This window comes from Danaus plexippus, chromosome 15, assembly GCF_018135715.1.
Source record: "Danaus plexippus chromosome 15, MEX_DaPlex, whole genome shotgun sequence".
In the NCBI taxonomy this organism is placed as follows: Eukaryota; Metazoa; Arthropoda; class Insecta; order Lepidoptera; family Nymphalidae; genus Danaus; species Danaus plexippus.
In genome coordinates this window covers 4,551,720-4,578,478 of record NC_083547.1, presented here as the reverse complement: position 1 = coordinate 4,578,478, position 26,759 = coordinate 4,551,720, and the positions used below count along the sequence as shown (strand labels likewise).

The following is a 26,759-nucleotide window of genomic DNA, read 5'->3' as shown; positions in this document are numbered from 1 at the left end:
TTTAAATAACGATTTAGAATATTTTTTATAGGTTTTAAAATGGGGAGGAATAAAAGAAATAACATATGAAGTACATGTCTTATACAGATGTTTTTTAATGAGGTCGTCATTTGGGTCCAAATTTTGAGGTCACAGAGACCTGAACTGTAGTCTAGATTTTGTGTAAATGGCTTAATTGTCGTCTGGTGGCGGGTTACTACAGGTGCTTAGGTTGGCAGTCTCGGTCACCGTGTCAAGGCTGAACTGCTCACGCTCTATTAGGCGAATGGCTATTTTATAGCCAGATGACATAACATGCCCACGATATTCCCAAAAAACTGTCACAAATCCGTCTGTCATTTATATCAACATAATAATCATTATCTATTAATAAAACATTTCCATATATGCTAAATGATAACAATATGTTACGAGTTTATTGTTTCTGTTACCTTACGGTTTGACTAATTAGTGGTTTACAGATTTTACTCTCACTCATACAGCCAATTATTATTTAACTTTTAATGACACAACGTAAAAAATATACTTTCACTTGTTTTACTTTTTATATATTACGTTGCATAAAATCGAACGTATTAAAATATTTATATTTTTTAAACATTGCAAACTTGTTACTTGAATTACAACTACTTATGCTTCCACCAAATCGTAGGTAATGTTATTGTTTGAAGGCGTAAAATATTTTCTCTATTTCATAAGGTTTTTAAAATTATTCAAGTTGTATATATCTAAGTGCATTACCTCGTCAATTTTCTCATTTAAGTAACACGAATGTCTGAACGCGCCAAAAGTGAAGGAAGCAGGTCCCTAATATACTTATTAAGGATATTGCGCGGTTAAAGAAATAGTTATACCTAAATATTATCAATTAACATATGTATTTTTAATTATAAAAAAAATTAAGTATGAGGAATAAAACAGTTGTTTTAGAATGTTATAAAAGTTTTTTACCTTAGCTTGTATTTTAAATATAAAACAAAATTAAGTCAGATATAAAACAAAATTAAGAAAACGTTATAAATTTATGTAATATTAACAATGACGTATAGAAATTAATTAAATATTTAACGGCCTTATTAACAAGATCATATAATGTGTAATTAAGATCATAAATGCTGCATTCACGCTGTAGACGCAATCAATAAGATGAATATACACAACAAATAATACAATAACCGACCTTTTCCATTAAGCTGCGTGCGCAATCTTCCCAGTTCCCTGGATCTGCTCGTGCTTCGGCGCGCGGCGATCCTGCGGGGAGAGCGCGCCATATCGCGAATCACTGGATCGTTACCATGACAACGACTCACATCCAAATCCACAATCACTAACACAAGCGACAACAAACAGCACAAACACTGAACTGTTGTTACGAATTCGAAAAGCGCGGTAATTTGTTAGAGGCACTGCGAGAGCGAGGCGCGTGTCGGTTGGAAGGCACTACGTGGTACTGTGCCGGTGAGCGAGCGGACGAGGCGTGCCGCGAAGGCTGGCGCTCCTCAGTTACCTACTTGATAAAGTGATAACAGATGAAACTGAAATATATTTATGTATCTATCTATATTCGTATCTTACGATCATAATTATTAACTAATCAGGCGTGTTTCTTACTGTCTTTATTTATGAATGGTTATTTTTTTATAAGTTACGAATTCATTCAAGTGCAAGGACTTATATTTCTACATTTAATTTCTGACTTTGAATATATATAACAGTACATAAGTCATATATATGACTTAAACGATAAATAAGTATCTCGACTAGTAGTTTATGTTTAATTAGCCAAGAATCATTATTAAAGTTACAAGATATAATATACTTACAAAGTAACTACTAATGTGAATTTTTTAGTTATTCTAAACTGAACCCTGAACTCGAGTTTGCATCATGAAATTAAATCTAGAGAGTTTAATTTTATTTCACATACCGTCAAAAGCGAACCTCTAGAAGTGAAAACTTGAAAACCGTTTGTTTGGTTTGGCCATTCAAACCCGTGGTAGGGGCACATTAAAAATTTATAAAGGTCAAAAGAATACTGGATTTTTTTTTCTTAAAGGGAGAAACGATCAACAATTAAAACTACAATACTAAGTCACAACCAATCTTGAGTAATATTCTTCCTAGGTTTTTGTCTAAACAGCTTAAATTATCATCTCAAATATTTATTCCACTAAATATCTTAAAGATAAATTTATACCTGAGATCAGATGCCAAACCATTTCTGTATTCATTTTTTTATATTATCCCTTTATCTTATCTATTGGCAATAAATTGTTTTATTTCATGTAAACAATATATTAAGATGACAAGACAAGACTTCCCAATTGAGTAGATTATTTCGGAGGTTAGTACTTATGTCGCACGGATGAAGGTCATATTATAAAAAAAAATACGTTATTACCCATATTACGTTACCTTTTTGAATGATCCTTAAAACAGACTGAAACATTCCCGTCTGAAGAACTATGACGCAATCCACCTTGTTTATAATGCAATTAGTAGCATTCCATTATATCTAATCAATTTAACATCCGCCGATGGAAATTTTACAACCAAGATGAATCAATGGTGTTTTTGTTCGAAATATCAGGATGCTAAACACTGTACGATCAGACAATTTAATTACGTCAAAGGTCATTGCCAAAACAATTTATCTTGGTTCACCACATAAAACGTATAAGGTAACGTGTGATTGGTTGTTGTCGTATCTTTTGAGCAGCAGTAGTCTAAGCAAAAAAGTAGTAGGGAGTGAAGTAAATTGGACAAATGAAACAACATTTAAAGAACGAGAACAAATCATATATTTCTGGTACATCCACGTTTGATTAAAATTTAAATTATAAAAGGCTGTATTCGAAGTGTGCTGAGAAAATCTTCTCGGATTCTCAAATGGCTACAACTTATCACGGTCCGTTTGGTCCCGAGCGAGGATTATATTTTTATTTAGACCACATTTTCAATACATTTCCAGAAGCAATTTAAATCAATTTCCACCGTTGAATAATTTTTCATTAAAAAATATTACTATCTTTCATAAGTTACAGATTTTTTTCAAATAAAAAACTAATTTAAATTTTACACATCAGCTTCTATATTTTCAAATCGTTTCATTTCTGTATCAGCACGCTCCGAGCACGTCCGTAGTTCTTAGTTAATTTAACAGTTAACAATAATAAACTGTTAGAGGTATATTTGATAAATATTAGTAACACATCCTACAAAAAACCGCTATCAATCGTTTTGTAAAGACTCTGAAATATTCACTTCTCCAGTTCTACTTATATCACAATTCAATTATATATAGTATCTGGGCTCTGCGGCGTTCTTCGATACAAAGTAATACATACTTTTTATTTATCATTTATATAAGAGAGACGGTTACTTTAGGTTCAGAGGGCACGAAGAAACGTACATTAAAAAAATATAATTAATCCCGGTGACCTGAAGCGGTATTTATAAAACGTTGGGTCATTTCTAGTTACTTCTATATATGTGAATGATCTAGTGCTGATGAATACATTATCGTTTATAAATTCGTGCTCTTAGTTCTGGATCTATGTATTTAATAGTTTAAGCGTATATTCTGCGTCACTTGTACTAGGACATTAACGATCTTATTTTAAACCTCAGAAATATATGTCTACAGAAAATACTTGAACATTATTTAAGCGCGATGTCAATTCATAGATAATTTCTTTATTACATGTTAGACATTTCTATTAGTGTTGCCAGATTTTATGACAAATAACTACACTGACAATAATCAATAAGTTATCTATTTTGATCGCACATAATAAATAAATAAATAAAATTATAAACAAGCGTAATATCTATATAAAAATAACTACACGTGTTCGTATATACGTATAGAAATAGTTTTATAATCTAACAAATTCATTATAAATAATGTTTTTATAATAAGAAATGCATAAATTATTAACGAAGTAGGCCGTAAACAATTATATAATACACTGTACTTGTTTAATACCGCCTTAGATTTATGACAATATTTTTTAATGCTCAGCTCCCTTTATTAGTATGATTCTAATGACTCGCATGTATATTACTTCTGAAAAAAAAATTGCATAATAATAATAGAATGACTGTAATCTTATTATTTGTAGATTTTTAATTTTATTTATAATGCAAATGAGTTGCGTTTTGTGAAATTAAAATTTTGTAGCTGTCGGTATTAATTTTCTGGTTTAGAAAAGTCATATTACGGACACAGCATACACTTGTTCAGAATGATATTAGACTAATAATAAATTGAACTAAACTGATTAAGCTTTTTTTATATAGAACTATACCAGATATTTATCTAAAGAATAACGCTTAAATACTACATTTAACTGAGTTTTATTATAAGAATTGTATTTCATAGTATATATACATTATACATATTTTTTTAATGATAAACGCCGGATTAAAATTTCAACTTTTATAATTTTTGATAGCAGTGTTAACTTCTTTTGAGTTTTAGTCATCTTTGGGTAAGCAAGTTAATATAAATAAATAATCGCAACTAGTCATAACTAAATAATAAATTAAGCTTTAACGACAAATTAAAACAATTAATATAATATAACGATCAAAATTACATAAATTTTTATTTTATTTAAAAACTCTTAAATTATTACCGATCTTATAAATATATTCGAAATTATCTTTGGTCGTTTTTATTTTACTGTACTAACCTCACGAAATATTTCAATTAATATCAATGTTATCATCATCAAGCTTGTAAAATATTTATAAAAACAATGTTTTAAATTATATAATACTATGATAGCCGTATTTAAATGTATTACTGAGACAATAAAATTTAAACATACATTTTTTATACTGTCAACACTGATTTAAGTCACATTATGTTTGACAGCAGTAGGTAATAATGGCGGCTACTGAATATATTTGATGTCGCTGGAAGAATGTAATTGTGGGTTTGTTTGTGTGAATAAATGTGTTTGTATGTTTGTCTGTTCGTCTTAAGTGCGCGAACGCGGCTGTCGCGTGTCGTAGGCGCGAATGACGTCCGCCTGGGAGACACTCGCGCCCTCCTCTTGAGAGAACGCGAACCCATCTACAGATAGAACACATGTTATTATCATATAAAAATAAACTCTATAATAAAATTTAATTAGTGAAATATATTTCTTCTCCGTAAAAGTATGTAAAATCGTAAAAAAATAAAAAAAAACAGACAGTGAACACATCAAAGAGCATTTTAACGTAGTAAATATTGTACTGGTCACACAGTAAGAGAAATGTCGGTGCATCACCAATGGTGTACTAAGAGCCGGTGTGAAGTCACCGCCTCCATAGCGTCGTGTTCTAGAGCGGTGCCTGCGTGGTCTACTCACGTGATAGTTCCAGCTCGGTGTGTCTCTGGCCGCGTCGACCGAACACACTGCGCACGTTCTGCAGCAGGCGCGCCGTCTCCGTCAGGCTGCGCACAAGCACCGTTACCTCGACTACCTGGCACTAACCGGCCCGTCGACAACTAACCGGCTATAACCGGCTACAACCGGTACAGACCGGTACACCGTGCTACAGTTACTAAAAGCGCGTCTATAAGCGTGCATGCCATGCGGCTGTACTCACACTGCGCCAGACGCGCCACGGCCACCCGAGCGTCCGCCGCGCTACAAAAACCGTCCGTTAGCACATGCCATCCCCTCCCGCATTAAACGATGTTAGAAAACATCCAATAATTCTCGCTCAGTGTTAGTATTGTTGTTAATATATTGCAATCTAACTTTTAATTAAACATTCAAGAGCAAGTAGTATGATTATTCTTTTAAGGCTTCCATACAAAATTTAAGCAATTTATTCCAAACGTTATCCCAAAGCACAGTAACAATTGACAAGAGAATGTTTTCTAACACGAATATGTTTCAATAATTTAATAATTACAGACAAAATTTTTATAATTCAACACTTTATTAAATATATAAATATTTTTTTTTACAAACAGTATAAATAAAGTTTCTTACATTTAAAACGTCAGTAGTATTTTTCACAAAACAAACGTATATTAGGTCCTATCATTAAGGAAATGAGAGATGGATGAGAAACTGAACTGAAAATGGTAGAGCTTTATACATGGTGCTACTTTTAATAATGATAAAACAATGCAAAGTGCCTTTAAAGAGACATGCAGAAATATTAAACAATTTTACAATAAGAAGCGAACGAAAGGAAGGAAAGATATTTATATTTTTACAATCAAATTGATGAATGGAAGAACCATAACCAGCGTATTAATATAGGAACATATAATATAGGAAATCCTATACATATAAAAAGCTAGTAACTCAAAGTTATAAGAAAATTTAATTAAAAAATAAATATTGTTATAGTATTTTTTTTTTAATTTCTTTAAAAAGCTCAGATTTACTGCAAAAGAAATTAATAATGAAACCTTTTTATAACCCAACAACAATCTTAAGAATCAATAAACAACACATTTTTACTGACTCCATTCACATAATACTTATCACATTTTGTTATCTATGTTGTAATACTACAAAAATATATTTTTATTTGTAACTAAGTTACAACATAACATACGCTAGCGTACTAAGAAGTATACAAATAGCTTTCAACTCATCACAAAAACAACATGGCCGACTTGGAGTGACGTCACCAATGCGAAATACTATAGCATATAAAATCAGACAAAAATATTTTTTAATCTATGGTTTAAATCGACTAATATCGCAGACTTACAGATGGAATGCTTTTTTCAACTATATATTCATCTAAAAACGCTACCAAAAAGTCTACAGGCAGTTATATTTTGAATGACATTTGGTTTAAGACTTTACGATGCTTCATACTTGGCGGAAGCAACTGATTTCAGTAGAAACATCAACAGAATTAAGTAAATAAGGGAAATGCATCTTTGACAGCAATTTATTAGGTACATAAATACATCAAGAAATATTTTTTTTTCTATCTTATTGCTAATGGAATTAAATCGAAGAGTCCATTCATGAGATAGTATGTTGTTGATATATAATAACCTTAACAATGTAAACATCTTATTGGTAACAAAATTCAGACACTCGACATTTGTACTAGCCATATAAAAATTTATTATTTTCTAGCAAATACTTCAATAAAAAATATCACTTTAAATGCGAACAACATGAACATGAACAACTCTAGCATGTAGTTTATTTACCATTTAAATATCCTCATTCCTCTCAAATAACACATCACGTAAGTCCATCTTGCAATGAGAAAATCGCTTTAAATCCATATCTACATCTATAAATAGACAATTATAAAAATATCACACAATAACTATCAGATGGAATATACTGTTCTGATACAGTCTACATATACATTAATATAGAAATACTTTGTCTTCGTCGCAATTTCAAATTATTAGTGTTTCCTAAAGTGTCACAATTTGCGCACGCGCAGTTTCCGTTCGAAGGAAACAGAAAATACACATACACGTCAAGTATGTCTGTAAAGAGAATACAATAATGATATCGTATAACGCTGTAATGGAAGTATCGACAGTTATTAATAAGTAACTAGCACCGCCTAGGTGTGATATGTCGTGGTTGTCGTGTGTCAGGCTATGTGTCATATAACGTGCGAGACTCGCGGGCGTGGAGGTCGTCTCGGCGAGCGGTGTTCAAAGTGACGAGCGGCGGCAGGCAGCGTGGGCGGCTCGTCCTGTGGGGCCACGCAGCGTCGTCGCCAGGCGATCCCGCGGACGCCCTCCCCCGCCCCGACCGACAACCCGCCCCGCCCTGCCCATGGCCTGCCCCCACAACCACAACGTCAACCTTAGCCCGACTGAGACAACCGCAGCGTACACACTTACCAAAATAATTAAATCATATCGTGTTATTATTTTGATCTAGGACTTCCCAATAAGGAGTATCAACCATATAATACGGAATAATGTATATCGGTACAGTGTGAACATACAATCGTCTCAGTGTGGCGTCTCGTGCGAGGAGGGGTGGTGCGAGCAAAACAATATAACGATGGTACAATATATTGTACGCGTGCAAACTACGCTCTTACGTGCTCTTTATATGAAGTCCATATATTTTCATGACAATAATTTACAAATTCGTTATTTATTTGGTCGAATTATATCAAAAACATATGAACTTGACTCATAAATGTAAAAATAAATAAATTAAAAAAACTATATAATAAAAGTGTAGGATGATAAATGTACATAAATAATTTATATATAACTAATAATACATAGTGCCACAACCGAGTTAACTTTGTGCAAAATAAAATGATGATATTATATTTATATAATATACAGTGATATTTCTAAGTGTTGATTTCATAAATATTTCAGTGGTCTGTTTAACTATATAGAGAGAATGACAAATAAAACCTATTTATACTATAGGCTGTATAATGTGAATCATTATTTACAATAATCACATATAAATTCGAAATAAAAAAAAAAACTGTATTCTCTTTATACAAATCTAAATGTGAAATGTAAGTATATGCTCTAATCATTTGCTTATACTTACTCTAATCATACATGTATTTTTTAATATACATAAAAGTGTTCTAATTTCTAAAATTTTATTATCTACAATATCTATTAAAATCATGTATGGCATATATGAAGGAGTGGATATACATACATAAATATATACATACATATGTTATATGTTAGTCAAAATAACAGCCTACACACTGACACAGCACACAGACAATACATTCATTCATCGCACTACAGCTTAAAGTTAAAATGATTGCATGAAAATAAAAATAAAAAACAAAACAAAAGCGACTCTCATACATCAAACTAGATCAGTTTAGCATTTTATTGTAGAACACCTGCACATTAACCTGCCATATTAAAATATTAACACTGACTTTGTTCGACTTAAATTCAATCATATGTGACATTTTAAATAAATCACATTGACATATAGTTAACAGTGAAGTAAGGCTTGTCATTATAAAATACAAGAGTATGATGAATTTTGAATACTGATAAGTGTTCAAAAAGATAAGAAACGTTAAATTAAACTCATAGTATATATAAGAAATCTCTCCTATAACAAAGGTATGATGATAATTATATATTTATATGTCTATATATCTATGTGTGTCTGTATATAACGTGTTTTATACTCACGAGTGTCTCGGAAGCGCCAGTAGTGCGGCGGGATCCCTCTGTTTGATTTCACTCTCCCTGACCGCCTCCGTCATGGTTTTAAACGCTGAGTTATGAACGCTGAAATATAAGATAATATATTACAGAATTATATTTATACTACGATAATATTGTTTACATACAATTTGCCTTCTACGATACAAAGTCATACATGCGGTATGTAATACTTCTAAATAATAAAAAAATCCTACCTAATAAATCTAAATGTCATAAATACATAGTAACTACTTTAAATTGTTATATTTGTACATAGTCCACCGCTCGGTATATTCTTTGCTAACTACTCCTGAGAGTATATTTGTGACAAAAAATATAATTTACGTATTAGAGCAAACTTCTCCTTTTGACACGATCGCACATACACAGGATAGGTTCGTGTTGTTGGGGACACCGGATAAATATTCCATACGTTCGCGGACATAGGCTGGGTGAGAAGGAATAGTTACATATTGGGAAGGGGAAATATAGAGAGATGTAAGACTTTCGTGAGTATTCAATATTCATTTAAATGACACTAACATCTTCGGATGTACTACGCGTTACTTTATTAATTTATAAACTAAACACTCCCGACGTTTGGCCACTTCGCAGCAGCCGCGAGTATGTAGTTTTAAAATAATAAAATAGCGCGTAGTACATCCGAAAATAATAGTTTCATTTGAGGGAGAATTATAGTGGGCATAAGTCGGTCAGTACTCACACAGTGATGAGTAAGTCTGGTAGTAGAGTAGCGGCGGGCACCAGAAGTAATCCAAACCAGAAGACCAGCGAGCTGAAGACCATGCGGTCCATCCCTCGCATCACAGCTCCAATACCAATAGCTGGGTACAGATTGCTGTATATCAGGATGAATAGGAACCACAGCGCCACGGAACCCCAGATAGAAAGGTGGGTCACCCACGTCCAAGAGTGTGTCGCTAGACCAGCCTTCAGACAGACTGTTGCTACCACGAACTGCAATAATTAATATTGTTAATAGAAAAATATACTGTTTGAGAATGTTCTCAGCTTTACTGTCCCGATAGGATCCGTGGAATAATTTTAAAATTATTGTCAAACTCAGAAGAAAAATCTAGACTGTATGAGTCCCGACAATGTGCTTAGTCTGGCATCGACGCAAAGTGAGCTAGCATTATAACGATCTGACATCGAGCGAAATTGTAAACCTGGCATTATGATAGTCTGACATATAGTCATAACTCCTAGTATAGAACTATCATTATAAATGGCTTAAGGGTAGACCTGGCCTTATAGCTAGCACTCAAAACAGGTTAACCGTTAAGGTCATTGACATTCTTTCATACTCACAGTGTAAACGAAGTTGCCCAGCACTAGATATCCTCCGTCTTTGCCGCTGGACCATACTACGTGGTGTGCTGCTAGTAACACCGGCAGCCAGAACAACAGCACCGAGTGCAGCAACGCGTTCACTGCCCACACCCAGAACACGCGCACATTGAACAGTAGACCTTGTTGAGATGGAACATACAGTACAGGATGCTGAAACAACATATAAACTGATTAGAATGATTCTTCTCTATTAGATATTTCCTATAACAATTCTAAGCTTTATTTATGCAGTTCATGTTTAATTCTTTCATACAAACATAAAACAGACGGACAAACTGTCTCTTTAAAATCTTGCCCGTAATAAAGGCTTATATGATATTAAAGGAATTATTTTTTGGTTAAATAATTTTCTGATAGATGTTCAATATTGTTTTAAATAATCAGCATATGTGACATAATTTTGAATGGAACAGTCTCTACCCGAAGCATAATTTCAGGAGAGCAGATCTTATCAAACAGTCCTATAGCGAATGGTGGCATTGCTGTGAATATGACGTTGTAGAATCCTATAGTCCACCGCTCGAACAGAATTTGCCCAGACCTGGAAAGAAAAGACATATTTTTATATAAATGTCATTATTAAGAAGAATATTTGTAAATCTCTTAAGGCACCAAAATTCTGAAACGTTTACTAAACCATATTTTTAATCTGTCCAACATTATCAATATGTTTTATATATGATCTGTATATATGGAAAACAGTTTAAATTAATGTAATAACGTATAGAAAGAATACTTTTAGAGATAGAATAGAATAGAATGAAAATAAACATTACACACCATGCCGAATATATCGCGAACCACAATTCAATGACATAGAGACAGATGTTCTTGTAGAATGAATAGAGAATTAGTTTGCTGATGCGTGAGTAGTTCCAGGCGCCGTGCACCAGCAGGAGACGCACCAGGAAGCGGAACTGGAAAATATAATAATAGCAAAATTCAGTAGAGGGTGTTAAAAAAATTCAAATTCCTCTACTAGACAAAACCGATTACTTTTGTTAAACATATGACATTGAGAAATAATGATGTACCACATGACATTTTCTCCATATATCTATTGTCAGGAATAATAAATCGTAGCATTACCTATTCTTTAATATCTGTCTAAAAACACATTCTCGTCAATACATTTAAATATTAAACATAAAAATTGTCTGTTAGTTAATTCCACGTCTGTGTGTTTCGATATGTTCTGATAATTCAATATTATTATATTTTTTTGCCATCGTTGACTTATTATAAAAAACATAAAATGCACATTAAATATAAAATGACCAAAACTTGCAGTAGGTACTTCTAACGGTAGTATTTTTCATATAAATAAAAATAATTACAGCTTCTTAAATAAAGGCAACCTAAGGTACTCGTTATTAAAGCAGATAAATACCAGTGACGGTCTCGTCGCCGGAACGAACAGCCAGACAGATCGTATATGTACCGTATAAATTAATATTCAATAATTAAAAATCGTTTGTTTTAATACAACAAAGTGACACTCCAACTTTATATGTATAGTTGTAAGTGGTAGGAGGTAGAGCTTAGCTGTGGTCAAATTACTACAGATCAAACATGAGCTGGCTTGACCGGGGAAGTACCACGCTCTCACAGAAGATGGGCGTGAAGTAGTCTTAAATGGCTAAGTTTCATCCGATGAGTGGGAGAGCCCATTCCCTTTTCCCAACCTTTCCTCCCTCTTCCCCAATCAAGGTCGGCAACGCATCTGCAAAACTATTCTGCGGATGTCCAAGAGCGACGGTGTTACCTCCACCAGGTAGGCCATCTGCTCGTTTGCCACCTTTGTCATAAAAAAAATTACCTGAGCTATACTATAGTCGGAGGCACAGACCGCCTGTAGTCCTTCAACCCCCGAGACCCCGACTCCTACTGACGCTCTCTGTATCATGGCCACGTCATTGGCACCGTCTCCGATAGCGAGCGTCACGGCTCCAGTGGAACGAGAAACCAGCTCCACCACCTGGAATGAATATATTGAAAAGCTTGAAAAAATATGTATGTACTTAAAATAATTAATACGCTAACCAACCATCAGCGACATTTGTGTCACGTAACTTCATAATTTATACGACTGTTATGAGTGGCTTCTGTGAAAATTATATGGGATGCCGGGATAAATTATAGCTTATATATTATTGTCATATCTAGTTTACTTTATTAGAAAGTTTCATCAAAATCAGTACACTATATTTTACACGAACACGTAACAAATATCTATATATCCTGGCAGTTCCGTATGTATAATATAATAGTATCTTACCTCAGCTTTCTGTATGGGTGAGACTCTGCAACATACAACTGATTTGCACGACACACAGAGATCTAAGAAGTCCTTCTTGAGATCACATCCCATAGCGTACTTGAGCGTCTTGCCATCTATGACGAGCGCCACTTCGTTCTCTTTCCGAAGGTTCTCACCAAAGTCCGCTAGATGGCGGGAAAGACTTTCCCTCGTGCCCTAGTGTCAACAATAAACAATGAGATAAAATTATACGATGTTATATGTAAAACATTCTTCATTGAGAATTCTTAATTTGAAAATTTTACATTATATTGTTTAATTGTAAACCTAATTAATATTTATGATATCAAGACAGAAATACAATTCCTTACGAATTTACGGTTGACAGCGTGTAGTCAAATACCCGTTTGTGTAATTGTTTGTTTATGTGTGTGCGTGTCTTACGTCGAGACTATCCTCATTAAGTATGAGTAGCGGCATGGCGGCATGCAGCAGTCTCGCCGAGTGCGCTACATTGATGGCCGTTTCCTGTTTGTCACCTGTCAATATCCACACGTGTATGTTCGCCTTCAACAACGCTGCTATCGCTTCAGGTACACCGTCCTTTAAATATTCCAAATTTAAAGTTATAGCTAGTAATATTTATATTCTGTAAAAATTTTACAAATTACCCAAATTTATATAATATTTCTATATATAACATTACTTGTAATTTGTCCTCTATGGCCGTAGCTCCGAGTAATCTTAAGTTATTTTCTATGAGCATAGCCGCCTCTTCCAGCTTCTGTTCTCGGTCTTGTATCGCTATACTCGCTTTATGATAAGTGTTCGACCAGTCCTGGAAACAGTACCGAACTGTCAAATAATATTAAGCATATTTGTTATGAAATAAAGTAATTTTGTAATATCTGTATATCTACAGATTACAAAAACCGCTGTGTTTTTTTTTCTCTTCATGAGATCAACTAGCATGAAGCTTATAAGTTAAAAAGTCACAATCGCAATTAACCAATTCACCTTGTAAACATTTTCTGGTACGTCTGCTACAGCGAACACGAGTGTCCTAAGACCTTCTGTGGCGAAATGTTCCAGGTGTTCCAGAGTATGTTCCGCGTAGGGCGCCCGAGGACCGCCCGCCAGGCGAGGGTATATGGCCGAATCCGCACCTTTACAGTATAACTTGATTTCACCTGTAAAAACAAACATACAGAAATTAAATTTTTTAAATGTACATAAGAATTTTAACGTGTTTTGTGGAACTGACACGTGTGAAGCTTTTTTACTTCATTAAAATGGAAAGCCAATGCTGTATACATTATAGAATGTAGAAATTTTGTAGGTAAATCATATGCACAGATACGATAATATCAACATTGTCTAGGGATATTTCATTTTTACCTTATTATATGAAATTCTGTATATATTTTGTTAAAACAATTATATATGAAATGGAAGTTTGTATCGTGGTTTATACTTGCAATACATAGAAAGAGATGCAACAAAGATTTTTTATTTATTTTTTGTGATTTAATTTTTTGGTGTAATTTTTACTTTGTACATAATGGATTTTATGTAGGAAATTATTAAAATTCAAGTCATAAAATAACGAGAAAAGGCATTTAATTAAAATTAATAATAAGTATTTCCTCCCCTAACATTAATTAAAGTTCAGCATCGGTTATTCACACTCAAAATTAAGTAATCCAAATCGAGCTGTGGTATCAGGTCCGAGGTTCGTTTCAAGTGCAGGAAAAGTTGTTCTTCTGTTATCAGATTTGGAGAAAAATTTACCATAGCTCTTCGTTGCATTATTTCAGTGCATTCATGTTCTCTCTTATCCAAATGAGATCGGTTCGCGCACTGATACGATGCCCAGCCCATACTATAATAGTGCCGCCTTGATATGAATGGACTTCTTGTGGATGCTGGAGACGGCTTCGTCTACCAGGAACTCGGCAAACCCTTAATCTTCGTGATCCGGATGAAATCCAAACCGAGACTCATCAGAAAAAGCACCACGGACCATTCTTCGTCACTCCATGCGAAATGTTCTCGAGCCCACAATAGTCTCCGTCCGCGATTGCCACGCCGCAAAGCTGGAACCCGAAGTGGTCTGCGAGAATGAAGATCAGCTTCATGTAATCTTCTTCTTACAGTTTGGTCACTAACCAACAATTGGTGGTCAGACTGTAGCCTTTGAACCATTTGCATAGCTGTAATATTGGCTTGTCTCCTAGCGATATTTTGAAGAAAACCGTCCTGTCTAGGAGTGGTGATGCGTTATTTGCCTGAATGCCGTTCGGCGACATCGCCTTTAGCACGATATCGTGACCATAACCGTCAGATTACATTTTGGCCGGTTTGCAGAGTTTCAGCAGCCACGCTTTGTACAGCGCCCGCTTCCAACATGCCTACAGCTCTAATATGCTCTTCCCTTGTCAAATGTCGACGTGACAGAACAATAAATGTAACACACGTTGAAATTAGGAAAATTGAAGAAAAGAAGGAAATGTCTAATCACTTATAATGACTCAGAACTTCACTGTTTTATTGTAACATGAACTAACTTTTCGACGGTCAAATTAGTATAATCGACTTCTTTTGTTCAAAATGAATTTTTCTTTTTTTTTAATTTAGAGGGAAGTGGTGGAGAAGAAAATATTTTATACACAAACTTTTTTTATACAGTAAATAGTCTTTAAGTTAAGAAGTCTTTCATGTAATATCCCTAGACATCGTTGATGTGTATATAATAATTATAATTTACAAATAGTATTTGTACACCACCTCTGAGTTATCTTAACATGTATATAGTGTTATTTACAATTCAAAAGAAATGGGTCAATAGCAACTAAACCAGCAAAATTATCACGAAAGAGACGACCAAAGATGGCGATAAAGATTATATGATGACGGTATTGCTGTTGTGTTTCTGACAACAAGACAAAAAAAAATCTTATCAAATGTCTCTTTAATACGAAAAAATTAACACATTTGTTGTAACTTCTTTATATATGTACCTGTGGGGGTTCGCACGACCACGGACATCCTTTTCCTGGCTGAGGTGAACGCTAGCACGTTCAGTACGGCGTATGTACGCGATTCGCCTCGTTCTCTAACAGTGACCGCGTGTGGTGTCCGCGTAGTGAACTCCCAGCCCCAGGACGCCGCGCCACAGACTAGCGCACGCTCGTCTGACGTCACAGATAACACAGATTATACACTCCTATAGTATATACACTTACACTTAAGTATAAAAAAGTTAAGGGGCTTCAAAGTGAGCTGATGTAATTTCGTCTATTTATATTTCCAAGGAATATTGAGCTTAAAGTAACTTGAATTAAAATTCAAATAGAAAATGTTGAATAAAATATTCACTGAAGTACATGAAACTAATATTTTTCGGATTTTATTATTTTTAAAACTACATACTCCCGACGTTCCGCTTACTTTGCAGAAACCGTGATCACGGGCAGACGAGATGTGAATGCATGAATTAAGTTGCAGTTTTTCAAAATAATAAAAAAAGCGTAGTAATCCGAAAAAAATTAGTTTCATTTAAATGAATACTCGCGAAAGTCTTACATCTCATTCACTGAAGTAATTTTAAAATGCAATATCGTTTTCCCATGGTATCCTACATGTGATCTCTTACCGGGCGATGCTGCATGGTAGTTGATCTTGCCGTCCACCATCTCCGGGATGACGGTGTGACAGACGGCCAGCATAGTGAGGAACTCTGATATGACGGGGGCGCTGGGGTGACCGCTGTCCAGGTGTTGGTACAACAGACTGTCTTCCAGGCGCTCGCCAGGTTGCAGCTTGTTGTAGATCACCTGATACATATTAATAACTTTGACACTTTATAACTACATATTAGCAACAGAAAAATTAATTAATTTCCTTATAATATCACAGTTAAAAAAAATAGTTAAATACAAAATTTATAACTAAAAAATATATAAAAATCGTTAGTGATGAAACGCCATCAATTTTATTTTTTACAAAATTAAACGTTACAACATGTTGATGCTTTTAAAGTTGTTGATGTGTGTGTTATGTCAATGTGTGTGTGTGTGCGTGTTTGCGTTGGTACGTGCTTGTGTGTGTGTGTGTACCTCTGCGATGGAACACTTCCTGAACTCCATAACGTTGCATGTGAGCGTGCCCGTCTTGTCACTGAACACGTACCGCACCATACCCAACTCTTCGTTCAAGTTCGACGTCCTCGCTAACGCCGGAGTGTCCGTTTCCTCGTGGTACATTTCACTGTCCATCGCTATAAATTTTGCCTGTAACGTGTTTTATTAGGTTAACAAATATTGTAAATAATCCATAATATTATAGGTTCCACTATAATACTCACTTGGAAGAACCTAACTATCTCCGCGGTAACTTGTAGCGAAATAGGTATAAGATTGTTGTATAATATCAAAAATGTTAAAAAATTGAATCCGAAATGTGCATTCTGTGCTTCTGTAACAAAACAGATATAAATATATTAGCCATATACGATAAGAAAACATAAGATTTCAATGCTCTTAACACCAGTTTGTATCGTCACTATGCACGCAGCGTCTATAGTTTGTCTTTCATAAATTTTCGCACGTGGTGGTATGAAAACCTGAAAATGTTATTAGGTGGGGGGAAAATGATACTTATATATTGTGACGATACAGATCTGTGGCGATGGAACAGTTAGTGTTGCTGTTATGGTCCTAAGGATTCCATTAAGCAGGAATAGCTATCTAGCAACAGGTAAAGGTTTTCACTAACCATCGATACCTATGTACCAATCCGAAGCTCGTCTTCGCAGCCAAAGTTCATTGCAGGCAGCACTCAGGAGAGACAGCACCAGAAGTATGATGAACAGCATCAGGATGTGCGTGTTCGTCTGACGATCGATAGACGACCGCTTCAACGGAGCTGAAATTGCCATAGTAGGGGATTATTGATGGGGTTGACATTGTAATATACAGTAGCTGTATATATTTATATACATGGACATGTTATGTACCGTTAACACGCTAAATTTATATAAGAAACTTAACCTTTCTGAGTCAAAAAAATATGAGTTAATTCAAAGGACTGATGAATTTTTATTTGCACAAATAAACCATGCTCGAACTAATAAAGTTGTTATCAACTTGTAAGAATGTCTTTCAGGATATCTTTATTTATTTCATCCACAAAACAAATCCAAATAAGTAAAACTGCAAATGACCAGTATGCTGCAGTGTAAAATTAAATCCGAACATATTTAGTTTAATTACCTTTGGTGGAATTCTTCATAAGCTTGGTCTCGTGTCCGGTGTACACGACGAGAGCATGAAGCCACGACGTGTTTCTCAACATGGCGCCTCTTAGAAGCATTTGTTCTAAACCAAGGGGAATGGTCCTGTAAGAAACAAAAATAAGACTGTTACACATAATAGTAGTAGTACCAGATATGCTTTTGAAGTTTTTTTTTTTGTAAAACACACTTTTGTATATAGGAATTTCATATATTTTTATTCATACATACTTGGCATTTGCTTCTTTCAGCATCCCGTTGAACTCGTACAGATGTCTGTTGGGCGGCTCACATTGTACGGTGGCGCGGAACCCGGCCAGCGCCGCGGGACTATCGAGACGTGCTGTGTCGGGACTGGCCTGACGGATCTTCAGATTCGTCTCGCCATCCAGATTGGACGTTTCGATGAAGGACATACCTTGCGGCTCGCTGGGAATCAACTCATAATTACTTACTATTACGATCCTCACCTAAAAACTAAATTAGACCTTTACCGAAAATACTATCAGGAGGTCTCCAATAATACATTCCTTGCAAAAGTGTAATTTTACGAAATTATTATCTTATCTAGAATTCAAACAGTCGTTATTTACCTAGATGCCAGCAGAATTAGGTCAGCTGGAAAGAACTGGTTGTTGAGCACTTTACAGATGTCTCCAACCTGCAGGCGCTCCCAGCGTATGCTCTGCCAGCAACCACCGCGGAGTACCTCCACCATCCGCCGGTTCGTCTCATCGTCCGCGCGGTGACGTTTCTAATAGAATAACAATATACCATCACAAACATTACAGTCTATAATAGTTGAGAACTCCTCCTTTCCCAAAAAAACCGAATTTTTTGTTTAGATCTCTCTAAGGTCGATGTTGTACTCACAAAATCTTCCACGATCTCTTTGATGGCGCTGACGCTGAGTATGAGTATAAGCGGTGTGAGCGTGGTCCAGCGACCCGTGGGCGACACATCTGGGATCTGTTGCAGCAGTGCAATCAGCAAGAAGAAGCAGTTGGAATAGCGGCGGAACTGCTCGAACAGGAACAGCGGCACGAACGATGGAACACTACACCATAAAAATGTACTATCATTATATGTTGTGTCAATAATTTGCCCATCGATAAGAGCTGCGTACAACGTTTTTTTTGTTCAAAATAAGTTACATTCATTACGCGAAGCCATAGTATTTTTTTTTTAAACCAATTAATTGTCCCTTTAAAAATAATTAACACATCAATCGCGACTCACGTCGTTATTAATATGTAGGTAGTTATATTTTACAAATAAAATATATTCTAAAATATGTAAAGCACAAATTAGATTTCTTAAAATTTCCGAAATATAACCTATAATGAAAGCAAACAAACAGTCTAACCCTGAGTAAAATATTTAGAATTTTAAATGCAGAAACACCGGAAGTCACAATAGCTAATTTACCAAATGAATTAGGACTTAACATCCCTACGTGCTATTTTTATTTTATGATCAGGTATTGTGTAAATGTAACAATATACAAGATTAATTTCGCTGTACTTTTTATAAGGGACATATAATAAATAGAGAGAGTAATTAGATGACGAGCTTCTAATTATAAAAATAACGACAGATTTACAATGTTGACACCATAACTTGAAACATTGTACATTGAATACTCAGATGGACGTTAGCTCTTTGATTTATTCAGCAATAGATACGTAAAATAAATTATTATCAGTAAAATTAATTCCTGTTTAAACTCGGAGATTATAAGTATATCGCAGCGTTCAGATTATGACATATTTTTTCATACAATATTGTATTTACGAAGCAATTAAAAATGACATTTTTATTTAGAGACTGTCATCAGCATTAGCTCATGAGCATTTGATTACAAAAGGTAATATAAACACAGATCTGAAAGCGTATCTATCATTTTTATACAGTGTAAATTTATAACACTATGCCTAGCAACACAAACAGTAGCCGTCACTGAATACATGATATGGAATAGGTAAACAGTGAGCGTACATCGAAATGACGACGGGCGGGCAGAGAGCCAGCGGCCTATACTGCAAATGTGTCACAAGTAAACAATACGATGCCCACTATGAATAAACTGATATCAAGGTTACACTACAGCTTTAGTGATACTGAAATTGATCGAAGCTTGAATCTAAGGATAAACATTATCACCATAGAATTTTTTTTTGCAAGTTACCTTAAACACCATATACGTTTCATATGATACGAATCCGACTTTATATTAAAACTTTTTGATATGAAATATTGGCTGTTTGAAAGCAGTGTAGTTTTTCATTAAAATGTCAATGTGTTTTACAATATATCAAAAGGGGAATCCCATTAATTTGAACGGCGTACTCTGTTAATATATTCGTATGAGGACGTGCTCTGTAATAGTCGGCGCCAGGGTCGCTCCAATGATGTCATGGAGGGTGGACCCATTGAACGGTCCATTTTAATACATCAAACGATACCTTTTATAAACATTTGTAAGACATTTTATTGATAGATACTTGATGTAGTGTTTTGTATTGAAAATCGCTTATCTGCTTTTGATAGTATCGAATTACATGATGTATTAATATGAGTTAATAAAACTTTTTATTTCTTAACTTTTTTGTATATAGGTGACTCATTCAAATATCACTGCTGTGGTTATTTGATAGTTCTTTTTACGATTGACTTTAATTGCGTAATTCAGATCGTATTCAGATATCTCGATCGGGGGTTAGTATATAACAAAGTACATATTTGTAGTGGTTAATCCAACACGAATTTCGATCGATTAAAGGAAATCGATGCATTAGTTGAATACCGTGGGAGTTCCTAAACTGTCCTTGACAAAACCATTACAGTTCAAATTATTATATACACGTCTGTATATGCGCGATCAATTAAATTATATAAAAAAATACTATAACAAAAACAGCTGTCGTCAATGTGTCGATAGTTTTATTATGGCATATCTAAATATTATAAACCTTGGTATATAATATAACGTGTACCTGTACTTAGCGGTGGATATTCTGTTGTTCACAAACTTCTGTGGCTGCGGATGGTTGACGAATATGACGCGCTGTTGGAGGTCGTCCGTCGCGTCATCTGTGATGCCAGAGGTCGTAGCCTCATCCTCGTCTAGAAGAGACAGTCACATCTTAAAAACAATCAAGATCTTCCACCATAATCCTCGAGTTCATATGCAAAAATAAAATTCTATGTCAATTTAACCTGTTACGATTGAATTGAATATTATTAGAAAATTTTATTATATATAACCGGAAAGCTCAAAAACTTATTTTTTATTATTTCATAAGCAAACGTCAGAAAAATTTCGGAGATTATTTGTAGACGTATTCTTAATTTTATTCCGAAAGATGATGCACGAGTATCTGTAAATAAAACCGTATAAACAATTCCTCCGTATTAACTTCAGGGAGCTCTGTTTTCTTTAACAAAATGTATGGGACATTTTTTATAGTGAATATATATGCAAATTCCTCAGTAACTCCTAATTTAAAAAAAATCAATTAAACGACAAGCACTAGATCCGTTCCACTTGGTTTTATTGTGATGAAAAATAAACATAAAAGTAGGTTAAGGTTGGGCCACGATGTCCATTTTAAGATGAAGTGAGTTATTTGTGGCTTACAGAATTTCCTTCCGAGTAATTCACGTCTCACCGTGATTAAGCAAATACATCGAGATAACATAACGATAAGCTGTATGTACATGTTAAACTAAATCCTGCAATGAAGGAAAACAGATCTCACCATTATTTATTAAGAATAATTTTAATACACTTTAACTAAAATAATAGCATCACTGTTAAAAGGAAAACTAGAGTTTAAAAAATATTAATATCATCATATTAATATTTTACGTGTTAAGATTTTTTAATAAAATTGATGTCAAGGGGAAACCTTTCGTGACAACTATTCTTCGCTTAAATGTTCTGCTTATATTTAATGAAAAAAATGTCTATTTACTGTCAATAATAACGAGAGGTGAATTTTCTCAAAAAATAGTATCAACGGACGTATATAACTATATAAAAAAAAATTAAAACTGTTTGAACTTAGTGTGATGTAGCCTCCTGGCAAAGACATTCGTTTAAAAATTGTCATATAAGTTAATATGAACAAAAATTAAATAAATAACCCATCGAAATAAATGATTCATTTTAAGAAGTTTTTATTGAAAGAATTTATTATGAAAAATATACTATAACTTATAATTCATATTTTATATTCAAATAACCGGCAAAGTGTTCTGTTGGTGTAAAAGTAATTCTTTATTATGAAAAGTAATATTATAAGTTTAATAAAAAAATCTATAAAACATCAAATTCGCGCCACGTAAAAAATATAATTTAAGTCCTAATAAAAATTTTATGGTGTTTAAAAAAAATAAGGATAAAAATATTTTAGCATCAAAGAATCTATATTCAAATTGAACAAAATTAATTATTATATACAAAGTATAAGTCATATATATGTACTTATGTAAACATTGTATATAGTCACGTTTATAAATACATAAGACATCTTTATGTACTAACGACGTTATTATTTCATGTGATTTAGTGAGCGAAAATCTTAACAAATCACTGACATTAATCATTGAGGAGATTTGCAAAAACATATATATTAATGTTTAAATTAACGTAAGTAGATACGACACTTTATTGCCTCTCAATTAGTGTGAGTGTTGTACATTTTTAAGCAGACATAGTCATACATTTTTATCACATGATAAGCCCGATGATCACAGGGTGATAAATAAATATCTTTATTATATAGTTTTATTCAAAATTAGCTAAATGTTTTGGAACGAACGCGTTCACAAATACAGGTTGCGGTAAATGCCTAACTGCAGTAATATCTAGCAGAATGCAATGTATTTCATCCTGCTTTATATTAAAACACTAGATTCGTCTGTAATAGGACGAAGGTGAGATATAAGTTCTTATTACAAGTGCACTCGAAGTACAACAGGATTTCGTTCTTATCTATGGATTTTTAAGAAATATATTTCCTAAACAAACATTAATATAATTTGTATTATACTTCTTCATTTTATTTAAGTATATTGTATTGTACACCTCAAGTAGTTTCTAGCCGTTTATAGTAGTTTTTTAAATACAATTAAGTATAGACAACAAGCTTATGGATATCTAAGGTATAAACAGCTTCCAATGATAATTCTTTCCTCTATTCTTCATTAATCCATTATTTCTTGAATCAGCGCTATTGAGCAGTAATTATATATTGCAGTAACAAAATTCAGAGACGGCATTAGGAAAGTCTAAGACGCAATTATGTTTTAATATCATCAAAAACAAATACATTTTTCCTAAAATTATTATTGCACATAACTGTATGTTTTATACAGCACAAAAATTTAAAAAGCAATGTTACTTTGAAAAAAGGCTAAATACTAGATACTTGGCCTTTACTAAGATGAAAACCGTACTTTACGAATTACGTCACTGTACGAGAATCAAACACGTATACTAAATTTGAGTAAATTAACATCTTGCAATCGCTGTTAAAATTCCAATGTTTTTTTTTATAAACTATTAAAGTATTATTAATTTAATAATTCATACATAACAAAAAATATATATTTTATATACTATAAAAAAAAGAAACAAATAGACAATTGATAACATTCAAGTCTATTAATGTCTATATGTTTATTAATTATGGAACAAGTGTCCGACGAGTTTGGTTCAAATATAAAATGTGACCGTCCAAATATAAAGAATCAAAATATTACATAAAACTATTTCCGTCCTTGTCTATAACAAAATATAATAATATATAAATAAATAATTTGTAAATAAAATACCTTCACAAACTAATACTGCCATCGCCTCGGTATAGTACACACAAGCATTGTCTGTTCAATCATAATTACTTCTAGACTTTCAATTAAATATGTGATTTAAAATAATTTATCAATTCGGCACAACTAGCATAAATAATTCTTTGCACAAAAAATTAATATTTGTCTCCAGTAACATTTAACTGTGATTAAATGCTTTAGAGATTCCATCCGTCCAATGCTTCTGATGAGCTTGGCGGCAGGACATCAAGGAATGTTGATTTATGTGAAATTTGATATGTTTTTTGCCGTCACAGTTAAAATAGAATAATAGTAGTATAACAGTAAATAATAAAATTTTTCATTACATAAATGGGTTTTTATAAATTTCCCCAATTAGATATATAATTCAGTAAATGAGTTCAAACATAATTCAAGTAAGTTGACCTTACAGTTATGGTGAGATTATTATCACTACCAAGCTGTGTCAAGGTTAACAAACCTACTGATACCAGAAGAAAACAAACTCCAAAGATATATATTAAAATTTTAAGAGTTTTATTTTATTATACATTTGAATTAATTATATTTCAAGCCTATATATTTTTATAAGAAAAATAAATAACCTCAATAAGCTGTTATACCTCTATTGTTAAAATAATTATAATAGGTGTTTGTATTATTTCAAAAGTATATTTTAATTTTTAATTAACAAGAATAATACCATAGAATAATTATTTTAAACCTACTTATAGTTTCTCCTTTTCAATATTTTTTAGTTAATATATTTCTTGAAAGTATGAAATAGACTTGATATCTAGAATTCAACAAGTGGTCTGAAAGCTGAATTATATTTTTCTTCAGTATTATAATACTGGCTGAAAGTTCTATATCAATAGATGAGATAAAAAAAGTTTTGTTTTTCATTCATTAAGAAACTTACGTTGGTTCATTTTGAGCACCATAGCTCTGTATAATCGAGAGAAAGGCGCCATCGCGTTGTGCTCGTGAAAGAACCCTGATAAGTACTCCCGGAATGCCATCCCAACTTATTCCACAACAGCCAACACAAAACACCTATTCACGACTCTATGCGAAGTTTAAACATCAGTAAAACACTAAATTTGACACACATTATCACCATAATATAATTTTGAAAAAGAAAAAAACACCGTAAACTGTTCAGACATTCTTATTTTATTTATGAGTTTTAAATATTTTTTGTAGGAAAAGAAAATTTTAATTATTATCACATATTAGGTCTGGGCTCTTGAAAATGTTTATATACTTAGAAATTACGTGTTGACAACACAAATAGCCGCTAACCGATCAAATATCGATCTTTCTTCCACCTCCAACAACAAATGAGTCTGAGGAATAACGCAATGTCAAATTACAAATGTCAAATAGTGAAGTTTCATAGAGTACGACAGAATCGTGAGCAAACAACTTGTCGATACCTATAATTTCGATTCTAATAAACGTCAACGTAACTTTCTTTTCTATTATAATAATATTTAAATATCTATTCGGTACCTATTAGTTTATTTCATCGATCATTTTTTTTTAAATATAAGGTGTAGATATTGTGCGTTATGTAAAAGCATTCATCAAATGACGACATGTTCTGTTTTGTAGCGAATTAATTCTATATTATACTAAAGATAATTAAAATCCAGACTTTAACAAAAAAAAAAAATTGCTGAAATGTTAATCTCAAATTTTGTATCGATAAATTACATTAACGACAATAATCGATTTCAAACTTAAAGCTCAAATAACCCATGACACCGCAAAACTTCCATAATAAAATGACAGCAGACTTGAGCGTTATTGCCATTTCTAAAAACAAGCAACCATAAAGTAAAGTGAATTACGCCCTGAAGAGTATGTGGTATAATAATTATAGATACACTTTGTTTTATGATTAACTTGTTATTAGGAATGTGTAATGTTGTTTAAATCACAAAACCGTTATTTAATTAAATTGCTTAATGTTTTATTTATACAAAAAAGTGCATAAATGGCTGAAGTGCTAAGATAATATTTTTTACAGTTTCCTAATTAATTTTAATTTTGAGTTCTAAAAGATTTGCTGATCTCGTTGGAATTTATATTATAATTAATGACTATTTTTATTCAAAAACCTACATTACGTAAAAAAAAACGGTTATTACTAAGGTCACTTAAAAAATATTTATTTTATTTGTGAGTTCCGTCGAGCTTTGTTTAACTATATTCGATTTCACAATTTCACAAAACTGGACAACATTTTGAAGATGAGATATAATGATGAATTCTAAATAAAATGACAATTTATCTGACAATTATTTAATCGATAGTGCTGAATGTGGATATCAAAGACTTTAAGTTGACCAATTAAAAAGGTGAATTTATGGAAATTCTTTTGATTTCTAGTAACAACAAAAGAACCAATTCTTATTTGTTTCTGGTAATAGCATTACTAGAAATTTCACTATGAAATCGGGAAAATTTTCGTGGACTCCTTACTCATTGTGAAATCCTGCTATTTTGTCAAACCAGATTAAGTCTCTGGCTACGCCTTGTGGTCCAAGTGGATAAACATATATACGTATACATACAGTTATATGTATATACCTGGATATCTATATGTTTTTTACCCCCTGTTTAATATGTTAGTTCTATTTTAATGTTCAGCATGCTAGTTCTAATTCGAGTTTTCACTTCCTTTCGTATAATTTTACTTTGGGCGGACTAGTTGGATACAGTTTATTTAACTCATAATTAATTAAGAGAAATGGCATCATTTACCTTAAGATTTACAAGATCTTAAATATTAGGCAACCCAATTTAATTGTAGATGAAATATAAGA

General features: G+C 33.2%; 2 protein-coding genes across 9 annotated transcripts in view; both read right to left on the bottom strand.

The window, feature by feature from the left end:
• The window catches only part of LOC116766203 (phosphatidylcholine:ceramide cholinephosphotransferase 2-like), a 57,416-nt gene extending 55,988 nt beyond the window's left edge, over positions 1–1,428 (bottom strand). Inside the window, exon 1 of the mRNA XM_032655963.2 lies at positions 1,181–1,428. Within this exon, the coding sequence (XP_032511854.2) occupies positions 1,181–1,271 (91 nt within the window). The 5' untranslated portion in view covers positions 1,272–1,428. The remainder of the gene's footprint in view (positions 1–1,180) is intronic.
• Positions 1,429–2,777: 1,349 nt separating this feature from the next.
• The window catches only part of LOC116766573 (probable phospholipid-transporting ATPase IA), a 42,377-nt gene continuing 18,395 nt past the window's right edge, over positions 2,778–26,759 (bottom strand). For 3 of the 8 annotated variants that reach the window (XM_061522688.1, XM_061522692.1, XM_061522694.1), the window contains 23 exons: positions 21,084–21,213; positions 18,961–19,144; positions 18,681–18,841; positions 18,319–18,516; positions 18,068–18,192; positions 17,571–17,720; positions 17,161–17,270; positions 16,913–17,086; positions 16,450–16,630; positions 15,815–15,988; positions 13,812–13,984; positions 13,501–13,632; positions 13,239–13,397; positions 12,813–13,010; positions 12,354–12,512; positions 11,315–11,451; positions 10,955–11,075; positions 10,493–10,684; positions 9,885–10,138; positions 9,146–9,244; positions 7,190–7,237; positions 5,605–5,645; positions 2,778–5,083 (listed from right to left, as the gene is read on the bottom strand). In XM_061522688.1, coding sequence (XP_061378672.1) covers positions 4,989–5,083; positions 5,605–5,645; positions 7,190–7,237; positions 9,146–9,244; positions 9,885–10,138; positions 10,493–10,684; positions 10,955–11,075; positions 11,315–11,451; positions 12,354–12,512; positions 12,813–13,010; positions 13,239–13,397; positions 13,501–13,632; positions 13,812–13,984; positions 15,815–15,988; positions 16,450–16,630; positions 16,913–17,086; positions 17,161–17,270; positions 17,571–17,720; positions 18,068–18,192; positions 18,319–18,516; positions 18,681–18,841; positions 18,961–19,144; positions 21,084–21,213 — 3,395 coding nt within the window. In that variant the 3' untranslated portion in view covers positions 2,778–4,988. Of the gene's footprint in view, positions 5,084–5,363; positions 5,450–5,604; positions 5,646–5,924; positions 7,784–9,145; positions 9,245–9,884; positions 10,139–10,492; positions 10,685–10,954; positions 11,076–11,314; positions 11,452–12,353; positions 12,513–12,812; positions 13,011–13,238; positions 13,398–13,500; positions 13,633–13,811; positions 13,985–15,814; positions 15,989–16,449; positions 16,631–16,912; positions 17,087–17,160; positions 17,271–17,570; positions 17,721–18,067; positions 18,193–18,318; positions 18,517–18,680; positions 18,842–18,960; positions 19,145–21,083; positions 21,214–24,847; positions 25,274–26,759 lie in introns of those variants that run through there. The other 5 variants (XM_061522693.1, XM_061522691.1, XM_061522689.1 and 2 more) reach the window with 5 other exon arrangements.